A 23,223-nucleotide genomic window follows, 5' to 3' on the forward strand; every position below is an offset into this window, starting at 1 on the left:
CCAACATTTCTGGAACATTCAATCGTGAATACTTTCTCATCTCAGTGTAAATCCTGAGTGGTTATTTAAGTTTGATAACTGACATATGCAAATTGTCCATCAGGAATAGTTAGCCATCTTCTAAATTTTCTCACACATAGAAGATCTCACTTAATCAGTGAAACACTCTTTTGGCTTTTGACCTTGTAGGTAACATAAAATGCAAATCTGACATTTGGGTGTGGGGAAGTTGGAAGGTGGCTCTGCCAATAGGGGTACTCCTGTGCTATGAGAAGGCCCAGTTGACTTTTAATCACCACCGACTTTAACGTAGGCTAGGCTACTGTTCCATCTCAACCCCTCAGCTACCACCAAGGAAACAGTTTCAGCATCTTTGCCTCTAATGGAGGTATTGCATCCTCTTGCAAGACACCCAGATATTATTCCTGCAAGAACAACTTCCCTGACTCCCAGTTCCCATGCCTGATTGATTCAGATCTTCACCTGAGCTGCAATCAAATTAACAGCAATGGCAATCTATACCCAGTGTAGCATTCTCTGGCCCTAGGTGTCTGTATTTCTCTGCAAGCTCAGTGCAACCCAGGTTCAGTGTGGGAGACATCCAGAACTGCTGCCTGAGGTAGTTCATCTAACCCATCCATTGATTTGGTAGAAGAGAATCTGTTTTGTGAATTATGTTTTACAGTTGTACGTTTTTCCCGGTAACTTTTACATTCTTTTTTCTCCGTATTGTTATCTCATTTTTCTTTACCCTCTTTGTTTCTTCACACATTGAGTTTTCTTTTTCTTCCTAGAACTCTTGCCTCTTCCACATTTTTTTTATTTTTCACTGAAACAGCTATTTTAAAACACCAGCACAACAGTCAGCCTTTTCTACCAGGAAAAAAAATCATTTGGTGGTAATTTATCACAGCACTTACAGATAAAAGGTACAAATACAGCTATAAACTATGGAAAGCATATTCTGAGTCTTATAATCAAACAGTCCTAAGAACAATCATAAATATCATAAATGGGGTGAATAATGCTAATTTCCATATCATATCCAGAATGTGTTCAGGATTCTTACCTGTTGCCTTCCACCATGAATAGCCAAAACAGACTTTGGAAAAGCTAAGCATCTATTATATGAGAGATCTGTGAGAATGGTAAGATTCATTTCATTAGGAGCCAGAAAAAAATAGACCCTTAAAATCAGAGGAAAATTAATAAATTTAATGCTCATTAATTTTAATAGTAATTTACATCTCTCACTGAAATTATATTATTATGCTATTTACTGAGCTCTCATCAGAAAGTTATTTATGGGAGTTCCCTGGCGGCATAGTGGTTAGGATTCGGTGCTTTCACTGCAGAGGCCCAGGTTCAATCCCTGGTCGGGGAACCATCCCACATGCCATGCGGTATGGCCAGAATACAAAAAAAATAAAGTAAAATAAAAATAAATAAAACGTCACATTTAAAAAAAAGTTACTTATGTCAGTGAACCATCAGTGTTTCAAATGACTAATATAAATAAGATTCTGTGCTAGATTTTATTCAGATTACCTATGTGTTTAGGTTAAAATTTGCTCACCAATGAGCTAGTAATATTTCTCTAGCTTTATTCCTATCTTAGAGAAAAATAAAACCCAGATTGGTTTTCAAAAAAAAAAATTATGTGCATCACATAAGCTTATTTAATATCTGATGGTTTGTAGAGAGAAAGTCTGCGCTGTATCTAAAATCTTTATGTAACACTTTACATTGCCACTTAGCCCAGTTCTCAGTGCAAATGTACAATTCAGCAATAATCCTTGGTACCGAGTCAGTCCGTTCAGGTCTAGGGAAAGACCTGTTTTCCATATTGGGACAATTATTTAAAGATGAGCCTAAAACAAAACTGAAGCCTTGCTGCTCTGGCCTCTGCGTAGTGCATGATTGTCCGACTGTGCCCAGCTGCTCTCTGATACCCCTTAACGCTGCATTTCATCCGTGAAAACTGCTGCGGCAGAAACAGCCTGGAATGTTTACCTAATGCTCTTCTACTTAATACCCAGAGGGTGTGGAACGTGCCACAAGTGGAGCTCCTACTTCTTCTCCTGAAAAGAGTACTAAACAGGGGCGGGGTTTGGGGAGGGAACATCTCTTTTGAAGTTGTTTTAATATTAACAGTCTCGTTCTGACAGATTTTTGTTAACAGGGATCATTTATAGAGTATCCCAAAATCAGCTTGTTAAAACACAAGATGTTACCCACTGTGCCAGAGTAGAGTGTATAATCGTGTCTGCCTATGATTTAATACGCATTTTGGTGAAAACAGTGCACTTCTTACTACTTCTCACGTCATGTAAGCAAAATGTTTGGTGCCCAAGGCCATGAGGGCTTGAGAGTTCGTAATGAAAAATTTTATTACTAAGCTGTGGCTAATCGACTGTGTAAAGGCGTGAGTGCAGGAGGACTTTGGCCTTAAAAAAGCAGCTGATGGTGTGATTTCAGGGCGAGAGTATGGACAATTTCAACTGGGGAGTCCGCAGGCGTTCTCTGGATAGTCTGGACAAGTGCGATATGCAGCTTCTGGAGGAGCGCCAGCTCTCAGGAAGTTCTCCCAGCCTAAATAAAATGAACCACGAGGATTCCGATGAATCCTCCGAAGAGGAGGATCTCACCACCAGCCAGATCCTGGAGCACGCTGACCTAGTAAGTAGGAACTCTCCACCTACTCTTCCCAAGACGTTGGGAGACTTCTTTTTGTGATTCAAGCAGTAGTGCAGTTTCCAGTTGCAGCTAAAGAAACTTGCTACAGCTGCTAAACTCAACTCTGAAACATGAGGTGGTGTCTGATTCTAACCGGTCTCTTCTCTGTAGGTTGCAAATGGAAACAAACACTGGGGTTTTTGTAAGCCCTGAATGCCATCAAATCCGTTCAGGCCTAGATTTTCCCCAAAAAACTTTTATTATGCTGAAATCTTTTTTTTTTTTTTTTAATTCCTCAGACATCTGAAGTTTGAGGAAATATGACACAGACATTTTGATGGGGTTATCTGGAAATAGGGGTGTTTGTATTGTTCAGTGCTGGGCCTTGCCAGCTAGTGTGCTTAAGTTCTAATGACAGTGAAGTATGTATGTTAAACAGTTATTACCTGTCCACCAAAAACTAGCTTGTACTCTGGTTTGTACTCTTATGTAAAGAATAATTAGAGCTTTTGAAGAATGGGAACGCCACACTCTGTTTTATTTCCTATGCTTTCTCAACAGATCATGAATCTCTCCCCTTCTGAAGAGACTCATCCCATGGAACTCACGACCACCTGCGATATGACCCCCGCTGACCCTCATGCCTTTCACACCAGGATGGCTAGCTTTGACGCTTCTCTGCCTGATATGAATAATCTTCAGATTTCTGAGGGTTCAAAGGTGAAGAGATTTGGGCAATCGTTGACTGTAGTTTTCTTTAAAAAAAGAAAATGTACTTCCAATTCTCTGAGCATTCTTAGCAGGTTATAAGTGGAGGGACTACCTTTATTTTCTTTCTTTCTTTTTTGAAGTAGTTGAGTTTGTGCCCCTAAACCTAGGTTTTGAAGTTGCTTTATTCTCACAGAGCTGAGTAGCCATCTTGCTGTTGGTTGAAGGAGATTTGATTTGAGGTCCTTTTAAAATGAAACATTTTGCATTTTCCATAGAGCACGAACACTGCTCGTGTTTTGCCATTTGATTAATGGCAAAACAAATTGGTATATGTCGGAGATTGCTGAGACTGGGAAACTGCTGTTCTTTGTCAAGACTTTTATAAAACAATCTGCTAAGTGAGGTGTGGGTGTATGCGTGCATCGGGGGGAAATTTTTTCCCATGTAGGAACCAATTTTACAATCTGTACATTGATTCTGTTCTCGCCTTTGGCTGACTATCAGAATTTTCAATATCAATCACAGTATTATGCACAAAACTGTCCTGGCCAGGCTCTCTGAGGAGAAAAGTAAGTAAATGGATACAATTTCCTGATTTAAAAGGTCAGCTTTTAAAAAAAAAAAAATCTAAAAATGTGTATTTCATTCACGGTTTATTTTATCAATATTCCCATAAACGACCTTGTCCATAAAACTGTCAACTCCCACACTGTGTTCACATATGTGCCCACATAAATGCCCATTAGTACAGAATTTTATTTTCTTATATTAGAAATACCAAAATAACCTATTGCTGTTAGGATAAAGTTTTCTTTATCTTTAGTTTGGTTATGGTGGTATAAGTTTAAGGAGAAAATGAAATAGAAAAAAATTTACAAAAGTATATTCTTTCTGATGCTTCTACTAGAAAAATATAATACTGGCTATTCTGTATTCTTTTACGGTGTGCTAAAAAATATGTCTGCGATCTAGCAAACTCTAATCTACTTTAAACCAAGGGCAACCAATGAAACTGCAATCACCTAAAAATATTGAAGCTTAAAAAATAATTATTTCTAAGACTTCCCCATTGCAAAAGAACTATGCTCAGGAGTCTTAGAATTAGCAGAGTCCTTTTTTAGCCAAAAAAGGGGCCAGAAAGAAAACTGTCTGAGATTAAACTTCATGGAAAGGACATCACAAAATAAATGTGAAGTTATTAGCATTTATTATTTCTCAGTCTTGCAATAGTCATTTTCTCAACTTTTCTATTTTGAATGCTAAGTTATATAATTCCTTATACAAAGCATTGCCTAAGGAGTAATATGTTCATGGACTCACACAGAAATCTATCAAGGAATTCTGTCAAGGAAAGGCTGAGTCTAATTTCTGAAAAGCTATATCTGTTTTTCACATCAGCTGGGCTTCTACAATGTTTGATGTATCTGTGATGTCAGAAAGAGAAAATAGAAAATATTTTTATAAGAACTCAGCCCACCCCTAATAGATTAAGTCTATATACACTAATAACCCAGGCCAGTCAGCAGTCTCGTTGGAACCACTCTAGTTTTAAAAAGCAGGAAGATGTAAATCAACTATACTCCAATAAAAATTAATTTAAAAATAAATAAATAATAAAATAAAATATAGTGCTCTGCCCACTCATCAGACACAAGAAAGCAGTGAATCTTCTAGCCAAAATTAAGCTGGTTAACTGCATGGCTATCAACCTAGACAGTTACTGTTTACATTCAAAATTTGGGGTAAAGGATAAATGAGTTTTTAACAACAACAAAAATTATATGAAGTGGACCATTAATGAAATTCTAACTGGACAGAAACTAAATATTTTTTAATGGCAATAGTAAATGTTTTAAAGATTAAAAAATAAAAATAAAATAAATAAGAAGCAGCAGATATGGATACGCCTCTGAAACACAGTGTTTATGAGCAATTCCTTCAAAGACATGAGATAACCTATTTCCCTAACATATCTGTAAACATTTCTAATTTCCCTATTTAATCCTAGACTCAAAATACTAAATGGGCAGCCAGATGTCCGCCCACGATAACTCTCTAATTCATATATACATCTATTTCGCCTTGATTCTGTTTTGTTTTAAGAAAATGACTCACTGAACCACGTATGTGTGATTTCTTCCTCTCCTCTTCTGCTCTGTGATCCAGTTGCCTTCCTTCCTCTCCCAAAGAACAATCAGTTCTCCAGATGATTTCCCCCTGGCCCAGGTTCAAGCCCAGCCTCTTTTTCCATTTGACTTGCTACGTCTTTTTCCTGCCCCTCGGTGATCCCAGCTCTGCCTGCCCTAGAGCCCTTTCATCTCACAGATCATTCTACATTTTATAGCAACGTGAGAGCAGCCTCTCATATCTATTATCTTCAAGGGATATTCCCAAGAGTAAAGCATATGTGTATATGGATCTCGGAGGATTTTCAGCATGGAAAGGCCTGTCAACGTGGCAGGCTTGGTGAATAACTCTGGATCACTTGTGAGCACCGCAGACACTTCTGGAGCCTTTATTATGCCAGGCACTGACAATTCTAAATTCTAGTTTCCATAGGTAATATTGGACATATTATATAATATATTGGAGAGTTAACTCCAGATAACTTGCTTTAGAAGACTGGGGTTGTACAATGAAAAGAGTTCTGAATCAGAGATGGTGTCTCTAGTCCCAGCTCTGGCTCTGATTATATACCTGATATTAGGCACGTCCTTTTCCCACGTGGAGCAGCTGTTTCCTCATCTATAAAATATGGAGATTGGACCAGGGGGTCTCTACGGTCTCTTCCAAGTTTAGCATTTTATACTTCATAAGCGTGGGTCAAATATGGTAATCTACTGAGAGCCTCTTTGGGAACTCTCCCGGAAAAGACTGAAAAGAAGATAAAGAACAGTACTTCAGAGAATTCTTGAGCTCAGTTATAGAAATTGACTCTACCATAGCTAGAAGACAAATGCCCCCAATTTCTAATACTCTCAGGATTGCAGATTTTCCTATGGATAGTCTTACATATTGGGGGGATTCTTTTCTCTTTTTATGTTCCCAGGTCAGCGCTGCCCAGGAGGCGGAGGACACCACCGTGCACGAGGATGATCTTTCCAGCTCCATCAACGAGCTCCCGGCAACTTTCGAATGCAGCGATAGCTTCAGCCTGGATATGACCGAGGCAGAAGAAAAAGGCAGTCGAGCACTGGACCAGTTTACTCTTGCCAGGTGAAGAGTGTACAGGGCACATCGTACTGGCTTCGCTCTCACTCCAGTTAAATGTCAGGCTTGTGCTGCTGGGACTTCCTAACAAAGGAGTCCAAGCGGACATATAACTTGGAGGGCTCTTGGCGGGTGGGAATCCTCCAACCCCAGAGCAGGGCCTTATGCGGAACCCATAAAGCCCTGGAGTAACGTAAAAAGCCAGAGGGGAGCCTGGGGACATGGTCTTGTAAGCTTCGAAAATAAGCAAGCTTGGCAAGGCTTGGAAATAGGGAGTTCTTTTCATTTTGAGTTAAAAGACCAGAACAAGAGGCCCCTTATAAACCAAATACCTACTCTTTTTTTAAGTGGGTGGCTTTCAGCCTCGTGGCTGACATTTCTGAGACAAGTGAGATCTAGTCAGAGAATACAAATAGGAAACAATATAAAGAGGATAGATTTTTTAAAACCCCACTAATGTGGCATCTAGAATAAATCACAAATAATAATGCTGCAGATTTACTTTAGGAGAAGAAAGTCAGAATCCTAAAGTCACTCCTCTGGACGTTGAAAATAAGAATGAAGTAAAGGCTTCTGATGTGGCTGGACAGAGGCCTTCTGTTATGGTGACCCATATCCGTCCATCAGAGAAACAGCTTACGGTGATACCTAGAGAAGAACTTTGACTTTTCACAGTTCATTCATTCTTCTCTCCTTTCTTCGTTCCTCTCTGTCTCCCCCTGCATTTCTCTTTTTTCATTTCCTTTCCTCTGTCTGCCCTTTTCTTCTGGGCATTTATGTATCTGCACCCACTAATACTGTCCCTCCACAAACAAAAAGTGAAAAGATTCAGAAATTTACTTATCACTTATTGTATTGAAAAATGAAAAGGACTGCAATGGGCCACAGCACAGGAATGAATGTATCCTGTGTGCGGGGGAAAGGCTGTCCAGGAAAGTGAGGGGCAGTTACTGAAGGCTAAAAGAGGCACCGAATCTATAAAGGAAATCTGAGTGGGAGGAATCCCAGAAATTCTACAGGTGAAAATTCTCTTTTCTAGAGTCAGAAAAGAATCTTGGAGAGACCTCTGAATGGGAGCCAGGTCCTAAAGCGACCCCAGCGGGAGGAGTGGGCAGAATGGGTGCCTCAGGGTGAGAACTAACACAGGCTGGCAAAGGAGAGGAGGACGCCACTTCCTGACGCTGCCGTTTGCCTTCGTTCCAGCTTTGGAGAAGGGGAGAGGGGAGTCTCGCCGCCCCCCTCGCCCTTCTTCTCGGCCATCCTCGCTGCGTTTCAGCCCGCGGCCTGTGACGACGCGGAGGAGGCGTGGCGCAGTCACGTCAACCAGCTGCTGTGCGATTCGGACGGCTCCTGCGCCGTGTACACGTTCCACGTGTTCTCCTCCTTGTTCAAGGTACGGCGCCCGCGGAGGGGGCCACAGACGCGCAGGGGCTGCGGTCTCTTCGGGGAGCCAGCCGGCCTCCAGCTGAAGGGGTTAAGTGCAGGGTTTATACTACTTTGTCCTCCTGACATCCTTCAGTCTCCTCTGACTTCATCCTTTCTTCTCCTCAACCTTCATCTACTCAGCCTTCTCAGGCTGGCACTGTGGAGACGCTGCGCTCAGGGATTCAGGCCGCCGTGCTGTGCCCGTCGCTCCCCCACTCTGGTTTTCACTGGCATCGTCAGTCCCAGGCAGGCAGGCAGGTCTTTAGGACCACAGGGTGGCACCTTCTGCCAAGCCCAGCCTCCATCTCTTCTTTCCGCTTAGACCTCTCCTCTATTTTTTTAATTCACTGTGTTTTTCCTTGTCTTTTATCTTTCCCCACCATGAAGTCCTTCAACGTGCCAGCCAGTGAAACTTTTCTAGAGGTTGAGTTCTGCTGAGTATATCACGAGAGAGGCGAGGTAACGTAGTTGGACTGAGGGATGGAGCCCTCTGATCTCCTTCAGGAAGAGCCATGGGAAAGGCAGGGAAATGAGGAATTATATAAAAGGTGGAAAATGAAAAAACTGGGATCATCTGCTTTAAATGATTTCAAATTCAGGAAGCCATAATTTAGTTAACATAAAAGTCAACTTGGTTTTTGAGCCTGGAGGCCCTTCCATTTAGGAGAAGGATATACCAGTAGTACTCAGAGCTAGTTTCTCAGTATTCTGAGTGTTATTCATGCTGCTGTCTCTCAAGGTTTTCAATTTACTTTTCGTGAGACCTGTTAGAAAACTGAATGGACAAAAACTAAGGTGGTGTCTGAGATGCACTGGGGGCTGGAGGGACTGTTAGCCTTAAGACAGAAAACAATGGGCTGCTGAAAGATAAGAATCCAGAAACACCCTAACATTAAGCCAGACTGAAATTTTAAAACAACAACTATCCACAAGCTACCATTTGAGGTAAATTTAATTGTTAAGGATTCAGGAGCAAAGTAATTTATTATTTTGTTCTAAAGTCAATTTGTAAATAATGGTTAATAATGTATGTTTAAGTTTGCCTGTTGTAGTAATTTTTTCTTATTACAGTTGCTAGACCCTTCATGCTCAATTTTATTTAGTCTTGAGCAGTACTTTTCCCTCTGCCGAGAACTGTCATCCCCTCTTTTCCCACAGCTGTGCTCCCAATGACATGCAAATCCCTGATCGGCTGTCACTTCAGTGAATGACACCTTCCTTTACCTCTTTCTACCTGCCCCCCCACACACACACTTAGGATCCCGAGCCAATTGTAGTTGTATCTGTTATACTTGTCACACTTGTTTAGGTGTCTGTCTCCCAGGAGAGGGCAGGTAATGGTGTCTTGCTTTGATTCCCCAGCAGCTGGCACACAGTGGCTCACACACAGTAGCTGCTCAGTAAATGCAGAAAGAATGAATGGGGAAAAAAAAAAACCTTTTCAATGTAAATCTTAAACATACAGTTTCTGACTTAATGCCATTACGGCAATAGACTGTCATGTGAGCCGGGACGTGGGGCTGGGCCCTGGGAGGTACAATTGGGGTTTGGATTTTTTTCATCAGCGTATTGGACCAATTTCTAAGGAGCTTATCCACAATAATAATAATACAAATGTGTACCTCCTATTTCAGTTTTTAATATTACATTTAGCTTTAAGAACTTTCTCAGCTACCATCAAATGCTCTGTGATTGAGAGCAGCACGGGTAGCAAAATCGGTATTAATCCAATATGCTGGAAATGAAACACATTTCAGACATGCAGTCTGTTAATCTTTCGTCATGTCCTCACCATGGCTGTTTACTGTTTTCTAACATTTTTCCTGTGAGTCTGGACACCACGTTTCCCTGTATTTGGTTGGATTTTGGACAGGGTAGAGAGCAGGTAATTGCAAAAATAATTTGGTTTTAAAAACAAGGAAATGGTTTCTAAAGGTCCAGCTTGGGTGGCTTTGCAAGTGTCTCAGTCAGTGTATTTCCTTCCTGCTGCTCCTGTTAGAATATTGTCATTTGATCACACAGTGTCACCAAATTATGATATTTTTATATGGAAGTCATATGTGGCTCTGAAGTTCCCTGAAAGATCTAGCTTCTCAGTACAATAAAAAACAAACCCAGGGACTTCCCTGGTGGTCCAGTGGTTAGGACTCCACGCTGCCACTGCAGGGGGCACAGGTTCGATCCTTGGTCAGGGAACTAAGATCCTGCAAGCTGCTCAGAACGGCCAAAAAAAATTTTTTAATACAAAAGTGAGCCCAGATCTCACCATATCCTTAAGTAAGATGGAAAGAAACCAAAGTATTTGCAGGACCTGGATCCTACTCCTGGCTCTGCCACTCCACTAGCTGGTGACACGTGGCATTTCCTGTTCCTTTCAGCAGCAACATTCTGTCGAGTTTTTTTTTTTAATTGCACGTAAAACTAAAAACACCAGAAAGACATACGTACGTTATGTATTATAACAAGATTCTCAGAGGTATTAAATAAATAATATGCAACATGGTAGGCATTTTTCTAGTATAACTTGTAAGGAACCAAGAGCCTGCTGCTGTTTTGGGGACCTGCTAATTTCCCCATAACAGGGCAGAGAGGATTTCTCGTGGGTTAGATTCTCCAACTCAAAAGATACGACATCTCTTGGGGGAAAGCCAGTTCCTACAACCAGAATTATTTTTTGGTTAAATATTTTGTTCCTTTTGTTAAAGATGTTGTGTGTTGGACGTTGGGGCTAAAAATGTTCTCATTTTGGCACTGACACAGGCCCAGTGAGTCAGATTCTTCCCAATTATGGTTTTTCTTCAGGCAGTGTAGGGGGAATAGTAACATTTAGGAAGCATTATAGGTTTATGGAAGGGATATGAACTTAGAAGTCAAGCTCATCCTTACTCTTTCACTTACTAGTTGCATGACCTTGAGTCCTTTAACCTCTCTTAACCTCAGTTCCTTCGCCTGGTTGTGAGGATTGATGAGTTGATGTGCGCAAAGCTATCGGACAGTTACAGACTCCTAATCAGAGGCGCTCTCACAGGGAGACAGGTCCCACGAATTTACTCTTTCATTCGTCAGAGGCTTTATGGCCCATTTTAGTGCTCTATCTCGGGGAGCTGTGATCTTGGGAAACAGATTATATCTCATGACCTTTTTCTTCTCACCCACATTGAAATAATTTCAGAAACTCTCACTCATCTGACAAACACGCTAGGCAGACTCAGGCTGCTGACTGGCACCGCCAATCAGCAAAAAGCAAAAGCAGCATTTATTTAAAAGATTATATGAGCACCCACGCATTGGGAAATGACATTTTAGGAAGAAACTTTGTTCACACTGGGTGATTACTCACTTGACTTAAGACATTCACTCTGCCCCTATCACCCCCCCACCACTACATGGAGGACCTGTGCTCATTTGATAGTTTTATGAAGATTAAAAAATAGTTTTTTCTAGTACAAAAGTTAAAACGTGGCCATTTACAAATAGTAATTATGTTGCCTTTCAGAATATTCAGAAAAGGTTCTGCTTCCTAACCTGTGATGCGGCCAGTTACCTTGGAGACAACCTCCGGGGCATCGGATCCAAGTTCGTCAGCTCTTCCCAGATGCTCACCTCCTGCTCCGAGTGCCCCACGCTTTTCGTGGACGCCGAGACCGTGAGTATCTCAGGCCTGCTCCCGCGGCAAATGGCCTGCCCAGCTGATGGTGTGGAACTTCAGGGAAGCACACGTGTGTTGTGGTTTGTTTGAAAGACACTCTCACTGTTTGCGAGCAGTGCTCTGTTGTGCTATGAGTCCCAGAGGCCTGGCCCTGCACAGGCATGACTGTGCATGGCCAGCCCAAGCCAAGGCAGTCACCGCAGGGAATCAGGAGGAGGGCCCCCTCTGTGCTCCCTTCGCGGCCTTGTCGCTTCTCTCCGATGACTCTTGACTTTGAAGGCTGAGAATATGGTGAGCTAACCCCCCAGAGCGGACCTAGCCAGTCCCCACGACGCCAGGTTGGCTAGGCGGATGGGTCCCCAGAGGCAACGATGTTACCACTTTCCCTACTTCCAAGAGACTGAATGCCCTCTGGATGGATTCGTCCAGCCGAACTGCAAATGATGAGTTTAAAAGCAGGAGTCCCCAACTCCCAGGCCGTGGACCGGTGCCAGTCCGCAGCCTGTTAGGAACCAGGCCATAGAGCCGAGGTAGGCGGCGGGTGGTCGGCGGGCGAGCGAAGCTCCATCTGCCGCTCCCCAGGGGTCGCATTACCGCCTGGACCACCCCTCCCCCACCCACCCCACCCCATCTGCGGAAAAATCGTCTTCCACGAAACCGGTCCCTGGTGCCTAAAAGGTTGGGGACCGCTGGTTTAAAGGGTGATTAAAACAGTCCCTGGCTGACTGCTGAATCGTGACTGTATAAATATAATACTAATGATTTAAAGTACAGATTAAATACAAAATCAGTTTGAAAACCTATTTGGCGGTCTGTCTTCACATTGCTTGGAGTATTACCGGATGAAGACACTAGAGTCCATGCATAAAATGGATGCTGTATCTTAATGTGGGCTTCTGTGGAATACTTGTTAAGATTTGTCCGTCTGTACTGATACGGGGAAGATGGATATCTTCACAGATTTTGATTAGCAGTATCCAATGCAATTGCCACGGATAGTGGAGCTAAACTACAAACTGCACAGCTTATTAAGATGGATGCTACCAACACCCCCCCGCCCCACACTTTACATCTAAATATACTTCTCTTTTCTCTCTGCATAGCCATGCCTTTGTCTAGGTGTCTCTCTGGAAGTTGTTTTAATACAAATTATTTTTCTGTCTTTAGCTCCTTTCTTGTGGACTTTTGGACAAGCTCAAGTTCAGTGTTTTGGAACTGCAAGAATATTTGGACACCTACAACAACAGAAAAGAGGCCACCCTCTCAGTAAGCTTTTATGTTTCTGTGCATATACATTTAGTTAAAACCAAATGAACCCAACCACTGTGAGCTCTTGGGAGGCGATGTGATTTACCCAAGAGAGGCTCTTTTGGGAGAAGACAGATTTCACCTATTCTTCTGTGAAGGACTACAGTTCCAGCTTAATGGTGGCAGAACTGTCAGTACTATGGATTATATAAAAATTATACCTACAAAAGAGAAATTTTTCAGCTTTCGATTTTAGCCCTATAATTTCCCTACCAAGAAATTGGGGAAAGTGGGTATCTGCTTAATATGTCAGTTTATCAACAACTTTTCTTTTCTCAGAAATTTAAAATTGTTAATTACTTCCTTCCAGTGTTCGGCCTCACCCAAAACTGGTTGAGACGGATCTCATCTCTCTTCTCCTTTTTTTTTTTTTTGCGGTACACGGGCCTCTCACTGCTGTGGCCTCTCCCGTTGTGGAGCACAGGCTCCAGACGCGCAGGATCAGCGGCCATGGTTCACGGGCCCAGCCGCTCCGCGGCATGTGGGATCCTCCCAGACCGGGGCACAAACCCATGTCCCCTGCATCAGCAGGCAGACTCTCAACCACTGCGCCACCAGGGAAGCCCTCTCTTCTCCTTTTAACCACTCTCAGTAGCTGCTTCTCCGTCTCCGTGGTTTCTCTTGGCCTTGGCTCCTGCTCTTTACTTTTTTCTTCCTTCAAAAATGTAAATTGTAAAATGTTAGAGCCAGAAGTGATTCAGAAACCATCCATGCAAACCCCCTGATTTCCAACAACTTCCATGTGTAATTTCCATGGAGCACTTCCTATCATATACCAGTCACGGTAAAAAGAGCATGGATTTTTAAGTCAGATGGACTTGAGTTCAAATTGCAGCTCAGTTACTTAAGGGTTAGTGACCTTGGGTAAGTTACCTCCTCTCATCTCAGATTCATCATCTATAAGACAGTGATAATAGTAATTTGCAGAACTGTTGTAAGAACATAACGATTATAACAGTCATAGCAGCTGTCATTTCCTGAGTCCTTTCTGTGTATCCAACAACCTGATAAGAGTTACATCTCTTAAGTTAAATCATGTAATGCTTACAACTACCCTGGGAGTTGCTATTATTATTCTCATTAGCTAGGAGGTAGCATAGCGGTATTAAAACCCAGGTCTGTGGGATTCAAAGGTCCATGCTCGTAACCACAACAAGATATTGCCTTTAAAATAGAAATAATATATGTAAACTGCCCAGCACAAGTGCATCATGCATAGAAGATATTCATTCTAAAGTTACTGGGTTTTTGTTTCTTGTTGTTGTTATCTCATGACCTGTCAAAGAGAGTTCTGACATTCTACTGCAACAATTCCCTTTGTCTTCTACTTCTGTGGCTCTTTCGCTGTCATTGATTTCCAGCTTCTCGGTCATCAGCTAATAAAAGTAATCCTTTCATTCTGGTTGGTGAACGAGCCAGTCTTTTGATGTCAAGTGTGAGTTTCCGTTCTTCAGTGCTTATTGTTTTCTGCCCAAAGGTTCCTTTCACATCTATACTAGTTACTATTCCAGATACTTAAGACCGACAGAATCTTTAAATAGCTGGGCTATTACTATAGTAGCCTTTCTTACAGTGAAATAGACCTTCCTCCCAGAAGCCACCTCAAAATAACAGAGAAGAAGGTGTGCCGTGAGTCAGGGTGCATTGTCCAGGATGACCCAGCCTGCGAGGAAGTGTTGGACCTGTCTCCTAACCTCAGTCGTATGAAAGGTTTCTAACCATATGTGAATTTAATCTATACAGAAATTTGGAATGGCCCGGTGAAACCATTCTTCAGGGTGATACATCACAACACTGAAATGATAAATGTTGAAATTTTTAAATGACCATCACTGAACCCATCTAAGCAGATATTTTAATTTCAAATTATTAATCTTTAACCAAAAAGTTTTCAAACAGTCGTTATATAAAAATTTTATTTTACTGTGATTAGAAGCTTAATCTATTTTTCCTGACAGAATTGATTGTAAAAACATTCCTAGGACATCACTGAATTTACCTATGTCTGTATCTCTTTCTGACAACAGTGGCTTGCAAACTGTAAGGCAACATTTGCAGGAGGATCAAGAGATGGAGTAATTACCTGTCAACCAGGGGACTCAGAAGAAAAGGTAATAAAAGCCTGTTAGAGTTTATCTTTTCTGTGCTCTGACTTTGTGTGTTGGTGTTGATCTACCCAAGAAGCGTGGAACTTGAAAAAGGAAGAGGCAGAATGAGTCATCCCATACATTCACATGACACCTCTAGAGTAAGAAAGAATGACATTGGCGCCAAGCATGACCGTGTTGATGGGATTTCGGACGGGGCGGTCTTCTTTTTGGAAAAGTAGAAGTATAAAAATAACCTTTCTGCTTGACACTAACTATACTAACCATTTCCTAATAAATCTATTCTTCATTCAGAATGTAAAACCAAATGTCATTAATTCTTCACTGAACCACTTAGTTCCTTCAATGAAGAAAGTCTTTGTTGACCTTTCAGCAATCACTCAGACTTTTTTTTTCCTCATTTAGAATTGCTTTAAGTACACACCTCAGACCAGCTGGCTTATAAACGTACGTCATGTTGTAAAGGAAACTGGGCAGAAAAGTGTGAACAGGTTAAGATCATTCAGTTCTGCAGTTACTCCTGTGACCCCCGTGGTGGGTACAACAGTGAATTCTGCCCCGGGTGGAGCTTCTGATCTGTTCAGGGAGATGGACGTTAACCAGCAGTCATACCCGTGTAAACCGTGACAAGTGCCCTTAAGGAAAGGAAGGAACAGTGAAGCTATGAAAGAATACAGAAGAGAACCTGGCCTACCAGGAGGGCAGGTCTGGGGTGGCTTCTCCACAAAGTGCCATCGAAGTGGAGATCTCCGCTCTGAGCTAGAGCGCAGAGGAGTGGGTGTGTGAAGGCCCCGAGGCAGGAGGGAACCTGCCCCTTTCCAAGGACTGACGAGAGCCTGTGGGGCTGGGCGTGTAGACAGTGACAGGGAGAAAAGTCTGAGTCTGAAGAAGCTGCACAAGCCAGACCGTGCAGGGCTTTGGGTGCTTATCTTAACAGCAGTGGTGGGCAATTAAAAGTTGTAACAGGTGGGTGTGATCAGAGTGGGGCTCGCCCACTCTCCTGTGGAAATGGACTGAAGTGGGCAAGCGTGGATTTAGGAAGACAAGTTAGGGGGCTGCTGATGGGTCTAGGCAGAGAGGTCACCTTGTAATTACATTGTCACACCTAGAAAAGCCCGTTAGAGTGTGCATCCTTCAGAGGATGAGAAATCGTTTCCAGGGTGGGCCTTGAGGAGAAATGACAGTGTCAATCCATCTCAATATTGATCTTATATCCAGAGTTGGAAGAGAGATTATTTTTCTGATTAGAGCTATCATTTGGCTTCCATCCCAAAGCAAAACCCAACAGATGTTTGACCTCAGAGCACTGCTTACCCTCCACTGATTCACTCCAGCTCTCTTTTTTAAGTCAGATTCTCTATCTTCTGGAATAGTTTGAAGTTGCCAATTATTCTGAGCACCCTTTGCGTGGGGACAAGTGGAAGGGGGAGATAGGAAGTGAGCTTTAACTTGAAGAATCTATGTCTGGATATAAATTGTGAGGTCAACATGCCAAAACTTATTCCACGTGTGTATTCTATTTCAGAGAAGTGTGGACTTTATGCAATAGTACTTACCTTACTAAACCTAGCAAACTCTTGAGCAGTTAGAGATGTCAGTCGGCCAGAGATGGTGACCAAGTACAGATAGGCGTGTGAAGTGTTCCCACCCCAAGCCCTACCCCAACCGGTCTGGTCTTTGCCACTAGCTGATTTCTAGTCATTCTTAACTGGTAACGTAAGTGAGAAATTGCTGTGGAATTGTTTGTGGAACAGAATATAGCTCTTTGTTGGATGCTGAATGTTTAGTTTCTGATTTTTCTTCTATTCTCAACATGAAGTTGTAGACATCAAGGTAATGAGGAAAGGTTACACACGGGTAGCCTGTAAGCTGTAACCAATTCAGACATGTTTTATTCAGCTTGTACAATTTAAATTGGACCCAACAGTTTAAACTTAAAATTGTTCACACGTACACTCAAAACAGCATTCCTGGCATCTCTTGAAAAAAGAGAAAAAAGAGGTAGCAACACCAGGCCTGCCCTCCTAAAGTGGCAGCAGCGACCTTGGGCTGGTCGGCTCTCCACCGTCAACTGTGCACAGAGTTCCCGACCCTGCCGGTAAGAGCCAGGTGCCAGTCATCAGGATGTTCTTGTCTTTATAATAGAAACATGTGCCTTTGCACCTAAGGCCCCACAATGGGGAAGTGAAAGCTAAATAGAACTGTGCCTTTCAAGAAAAACAGGAGTGTTCCTCTTTGCTGCAGTGAGAACAATCTCTGCTTATTTAAGATGCTAGGGCCCCTGTGCTGGCCTCACTCCCTGAGGGGACCTTGGAGGAGTCGTAGCGTGTGTACAAAACAACAGAACAGTGTTCCTGAGAAAAGTGCTTCTAATACATGGGAAGTATTTTGGAGGGAAGGCTTCTTTTGTTAAGACAGGTGTGATTAGTCAGTAATTTAGGCTGCTTGGTGACTACAATACCCGTTCTCCCAGAATGAGGCACGGCGCACAGCAAATAAGACGTAGAACAAGGCGGGCGTGTGAGTCGCGCCTGTCGTGAGGGCAGCTCCGTGGCAGACGCTGCTGTACCAGTGTCTTCTCCGCCTGCACACACCCAGCGAGACAGGTCTCTTCATGACTTAAAGCCAGCACCTCTAAATAAGGATTGTGGTTTGCGGTGACCTCTCCTGTCGCCCGCGGAATTCATCCTGGAGCGGCTGCTGCTGGGGAGTTTAAGTTCACGGAAACGTAGGACACGGTGAAGCATCTCAGCTCTGGGCTCTCCAGGCAGTGGCATCGGCCTCGACCCTACGGCGAATTAGCACAGCTCACCTCCCCGGTTCTGCAGGGCTGGCCCTGGGGAAGCTAGAGAGGTTGCCACTTCATTTGCCATAAGTGATTTTAGTTGATGCACTCTTAATTCCACAGCTATTTCTGAGCACTAATTGAACATTCGATTCTTTGGACTCAAGTACAAGAGTTTACATGTAGCCGCAATACATTTTCTTATTACATTCAGACCATCTTAGAGTCGTCTTGGACAGTAACCCTCTTAGCTGTGTATTTCCTATCCCTGTCTAACCAAGAACGAGAGAAGGCTGCAATCTCTGTTCTTCTACAAATTGAACAAAAAGCTAAACGTTGAATAAGACGAGATGTTTCTCCAGCTAAACTGTAACCCATTAAACATTATCCTTCGGATACAGTCATTCACTCCTTTGCTATGAGGAATCTCTTCTCTAGAATGAGTAAGGAAATGTCTGCTGAAATGAAAGTTTTCTTGAAAATAGTAAATACGTCAGAGTGTGTAATCTGTATTAGAGGCTTAAAGGTATTTATCTTTCAAATCTTTGAAAGATATTCATGACCAAGGTCCAAAAACCTACTCAACAAATATAATGCAATAGTCATGAATGTGCCAGAGCCAAGTGATTTTAGCACCAGGTGAGTACGTATTGTACCCACCTGCTTAGGAGATTACATGAATCTATGTAATACTGAGTAGGAAAGCTTCAACAATTGGCTAGATTTTCTAAATTTTATCCAATTTAGTTTAAACCAGTGACTTTCAGAGATTAAGCATGATGAAAATTATAGTTAATATAGTATAGTATACTGTGACTTATCTTCTGATGTCGAAAATCTCTCAGATTTTTACCTAACGGGCTACATCATAAGCAAAGAACTGGCTTCAGAGCAGAATACAGAGAAACAAGAGTGGCTATGCTTTTTTTTTTTTAACATCTTTATTGGAGTATAATTGCTTTACAATGGTGTGTCAGCCTCTGCTTTATAACAAAGTGAATCAGACACACATATACATATGTCCCCATATCTCTTCCCACTTGCGTCTCCCTCCCTATCCCACCCCCCCTCCCTATCCCACCCCTCTAGGTTGTCAGAAGGCACCAAGCTGATCTCCCTGTGCTATGCGGCTGCCTCCCACTAGCTATCAATTTTGTTTGGTAGCGTATATATGTCTATGCCACTCTATCACTTTGTCCCAGCTTACCCTTCCCACTCCCTGTATCCTCAAGTCCATTCTCTAGTAGGTCTGCATCTTTATTCACGTCTTGCCCCTAGGTTCTTCTGACCCTTTTTTTTCTTTTTTAGATTCCATGTATATGTGTTAGCATACGGTTTTTGTTCTTCTCTTTCTGACTTACTTCACTCTATATGATAGTCTCTAGGTCCATCCACCTCACTACAAATAACTCAGTTTCGTTCCTATTTATGGCTGAGTAACATTCCATTATATATATGTGCCACATCTTCTCTATCCATTCATCTGTTGATGGACACTTAGGTTGCTCCCATGTCCTGGCTATTGTAAATAGAGCTGCAATGAACATTTTGGTACATGACTCTTTTTGAAATATGGTTTTCTCAGGGTATATGTCCAGTAGTGGGATTGCTGGGTCGTATGGTAGTTCTATTTTTAGTTTTTTTAAGGAATCTCCATAATGTTCTCCATAGTGGCTGTATGAATTTACATTCCCCCCAATGGTGCAAGAGGGTTCCCTTTTCTCCACACCCTCTCCAGCATTTATTGTTTGTAGATTTTTTGATGATGGCCATTCTGACTGATGTGAGATGATATCTCATTGTAGTTTTGATTTGCATATCTCTAACGATTAATGATGTTGAGCATTCTTTCATGTGTTTGTTGGCAATCTGTATATCTTCTCTGGAGGAATGTCTATTTAGGTCTTCTGCCCATTTTTGGATTGGGTTGTTTGTTTTTTTGATATTGAGCTGTATGAGTTGCTTGTATCTTTTGGAGATTAATCCTTTGTCAGTTGCTTCATTTGCAAATGTTTTCTCCCATTCTGAGGGTTGTCTTTTGGTCTTGTTTATGGTTTCCTTGGCTGTGCAAAAGCTTTTAACTTTCACTAGGTCCCATTTGTTTATTTTTGTTTTTATTTCCATTTCTCTAGGAGGTGGGTCAAAAAGGATCTTGCTGTGATTTATGTCATAGAGTGTTCTGCCTATGTTTTCCTCTAAGAGTTTGATGGTGTCTGGCCTTACATTTAGGTCTTTAATCCATTTTGAGTTTTTGTGTGTGTGTGTGGTGTTAGAGAATGTTCTAATTTCATTCTTTTACATGTAGCTGTCCAGTTTTCCCAGCACCACTTATTGAAGAGGGTGTCTTTTCTCCACTGTATATTCTTGCCTACTTTATCAAAGATAAGGTGACCATATGTGCGTGGCTTTATCTCTGGGCTTTCTATCCTGTTCCATTGATCCATATTTCTGTTTTTATGCCAGTACCATACTGTCTTGATTACTGTAGCTTTGCAGTATAGTCTGAAGTCAGGGAGCCTGATTTCTCCAGCTCCGTTTTTCTTTCTCAATATTGCTTTGGCTATTCGGGGTCTTTTGTGTTTCCATACAAATTGTGAAATATTTTGTTCTAGTTCTGTGAAAAATGCCAGTGGTAGTTTGATAGGGATTGCATTGAATCTGTAGATTGCTTTGGGTAGTATAGTCATTTTCACAATGTTGATTCTTCCAATCCAAGAACATGGTATATCTCTCCATCTATTTGTATCATCTTTAATTTCTTTCATCAGTGTCTTATAATTTTCTGCATACAGGTCTTTTGTCTCCTTAGGAAGGTTTATTCCTAGATATTTTTTCTTTGTGTTGCAATGTTAAATGGGAGTGTTTTCTTAATTTCACTTTCAGATTTTTCATCATTACTGTATAGGAATGCAAGAGATTTCTGGGCATTAATTTTGTATCCCACTACTTTAACAAACTCATTGATTAGCTCTAGTAGTTTTCTGGTAGCATCATTAGGATTCTCTATGTAGGGGATCATGTCATCTGCAGACAGTGACAGCTTTTACTTCTTTTCCGATTTGGATTCCTTTATTTCTGCCTCTTGTCTGATTGCTGTGGCTAAAACTTCCAAAACAATATTGAATAGTAGTGGTTAGAGTGGGCAACCTTGTCTTGTTCCTGATCTTACTGGAAATGGTTTCAGTTTTTCACCATTGAGGACGATGTTGGCTGTGGGTTTGTCATATATGGCCTTTATCATGTTGAGGAAAGTTCCCTCTATGCCTACTTTCTGGAAGGCTTTTATCATAAATGGGTGTTGACTTTTGTCAAAAGCTTTCTCTGCATCTGTTGAGCTTATCATATGGTTTTTCTCCTTCAATTTGTTAATACGGTGTATCATGTTGATTGATCTGCGTATATTGAAGAATCCTTGCTTTCCTGGAATAAACCACACTTGACCATGCTGTATGATCCTTTTAATGTGCTGTTGGATTCTGTTTGCTAGTTTTTTATTGAGGATTTTCGCATCTATGTTCATCAGTGATATTGGCCTGCAGTTTTCTTTGTGACATCTTTGTCTGGTTTTGGTATCAGGGTGATGGTGGCCTCGTAGAATGAGTTTGGGAGTGTTCTACCCTCCGCTATATTTTGGAAGAGTTTGAGAAGGATACGTGTTAGCTCTTCTCTAAATATTTGATAGAATTTGCCTGTGAAGCCATCTGGTCCTGGGCTTTTGTTTGTTGCAAGATTTTTAATCACAGTTTCAATTTCAGTGCTTGTGATTGGTATGTTCATATTTTCTATTTCTTCCTAGTTCATTCTTGGCAGGTTGTGCATTTCTAAGAATTTGTCCATTTCTTCCAGGTTGTCCATTTTATTGGCATAGAGTTGCTTGTAGTAATCTCTCATGATCCTTTGTATTTCTGCAGTGTCAGTTGTTACTTCTCCTTTTTCATTTCTAATTCTATTGATTTGAGTCCTCTTTTTCTTGAGAAGTCTGGCTAATGGTTTATCAATTTTATTTATCTTCTCAAAGAACCAGCTTTTAGTTTTATTGATCTTTGCTGTCGTTTCCTACATTTCTTTTTCATTTATTTCTGATCTGATCTTTATGATTTCTTTCCTTCTGCTAACTTTGGGGTTTTTTTTGTTCTTTCTCTAATTGCTTTAGGTGTAAGGTTAGGTTGTTTGAGATGTTTCTTGTTTCCTAAGGTAGGACTGTATTGCTATAAACTTCCCTCTTAGAACTGCTTTTGCTGCATCCCATAGGTTTTGGGTCATTGTGTTTTCATTGTCATTTGTTTCTAGGTATTTTTTGATTTACTCTTTGATTTCTTCAGTGATCTCTTGGTTATTAAGTAGTGTGTTGTTTAACCTCCATGTGTTTGTATTTCTTTCAGATTTTTTCCTGTAATTGATATCTAGTCTCATAGCATTGTGGTCGGAAAAGATACGATTTCAATTTTCTTAAATATACCAAGGCTTGATTTGTGACCCAGGATATGATCTATCCTGGAGAATGTTCCATGAGCACTTGAGAAGAAAGTGGATTCTGTTGTTTTTGAATGGAATGTCCTATAAGTATCAATTAAGTCCGTCTTGTTTAATGTATCATTTAAAGCTTGTATTTCCTTATTTATTTTCATTTTGGATGATCTGTCCATTGGTGAAAGTGGCATGTTAAAGTCCCCTTCTATGGTTGTGTTACTGTCGATTTCCCCTTTTATGGCTGTTAGTATTTGCCTTATCTATTGAGGTGTTCCTATTCTGGGTGCATAAATATTTACAATTGTTATATCTTCTTCTTGGATCGATCCCTTGATCATTATGTAGTGTCCTTTGTCTCTTGTAATAGGCTTTATTTTAAAGTCTATTTTGTCTGATATGAGAATTGCTACTCCAGCTTTCTTTCGATTTCCATTTGCATGGAATATCTTTTTCCATCCCCTCACTTTCAGTCTGTATGTGTCCCTAGGTCTGAAGTGGGTCTCTTGTAGACAGCACATAGATGGGTCTAGTTTTTGTATCCATTCAGCCAGTCTGTGTCTTTTGGTGGGAGCATCTATTCCATTTACATTTAAGGTAATTATCGATATGTACGTTCCTATTACCATTTTCTTAAGTGTTTTGGGTTTATTATTGTAGGTCTTTTCCTTCTCTTGTGTTTCCTGCCTAGAAAAGTTCCTTTAGCATTTGTTGTAAAGCTGGTTTGGTGGTGATAAATTCTCTTAGCTTTTGTTTGTCTGTAAAGGTTTTAATTTCTCCATCAAATCTGAATGAGATCCTTGCTGGGTAGAGTGATCTTGGTTGTAGGTTTTTCTCCTTCATCACTTTAAATATGTCCTGCTAGTTCCTTCTGGCTTGCAGAG

At 41.4% G+C, this 23,223-nt stretch overlaps 1 protein-coding gene across 6 annotated transcripts in view; it reads left to right on the forward strand.

Moving 5' to 3' along the window:
* Positions 1-23,223, forward strand: part of FRY (FRY microtubule binding protein) — a 423,367-nt gene that overhangs the window by 387,818 nt on the left and 12,326 nt on the right. For 5 of the 6 annotated variants that reach the window (XM_032611303.1, XM_032611301.1, XM_032611300.1 and 2 more), the window contains 7 exons: positions 2,479-2,679; positions 3,238-3,396; positions 6,437-6,603; positions 7,801-7,990; positions 11,519-11,668; positions 12,839-12,937; positions 15,007-15,090. In XM_032611303.1, coding sequence (XP_032467194.1) covers positions 2,479-2,679; positions 3,238-3,396; positions 6,437-6,603; positions 7,801-7,990; positions 11,519-11,668; positions 12,839-12,937; positions 15,007-15,090 — 1,050 coding nt within the window. Of the gene's footprint in view, positions 1-2,478; positions 2,680-3,237; positions 3,397-6,436; positions 6,604-7,636; positions 7,781-7,800; positions 7,991-11,518; positions 11,669-12,838; positions 12,938-15,006; positions 15,091-23,223 lie in introns of those variants that run through there. The other variant, XM_032611304.1, reaches the window with a different exon arrangement.

Source organism: Phocoena sinus, chromosome 18 (assembly GCF_008692025.1).
Source record: "Phocoena sinus isolate mPhoSin1 chromosome 18, mPhoSin1.pri, whole genome shotgun sequence".
In the NCBI taxonomy this organism is placed as follows: Eukaryota; Metazoa; Chordata; class Mammalia; order Artiodactyla; family Phocoenidae; genus Phocoena; species Phocoena sinus.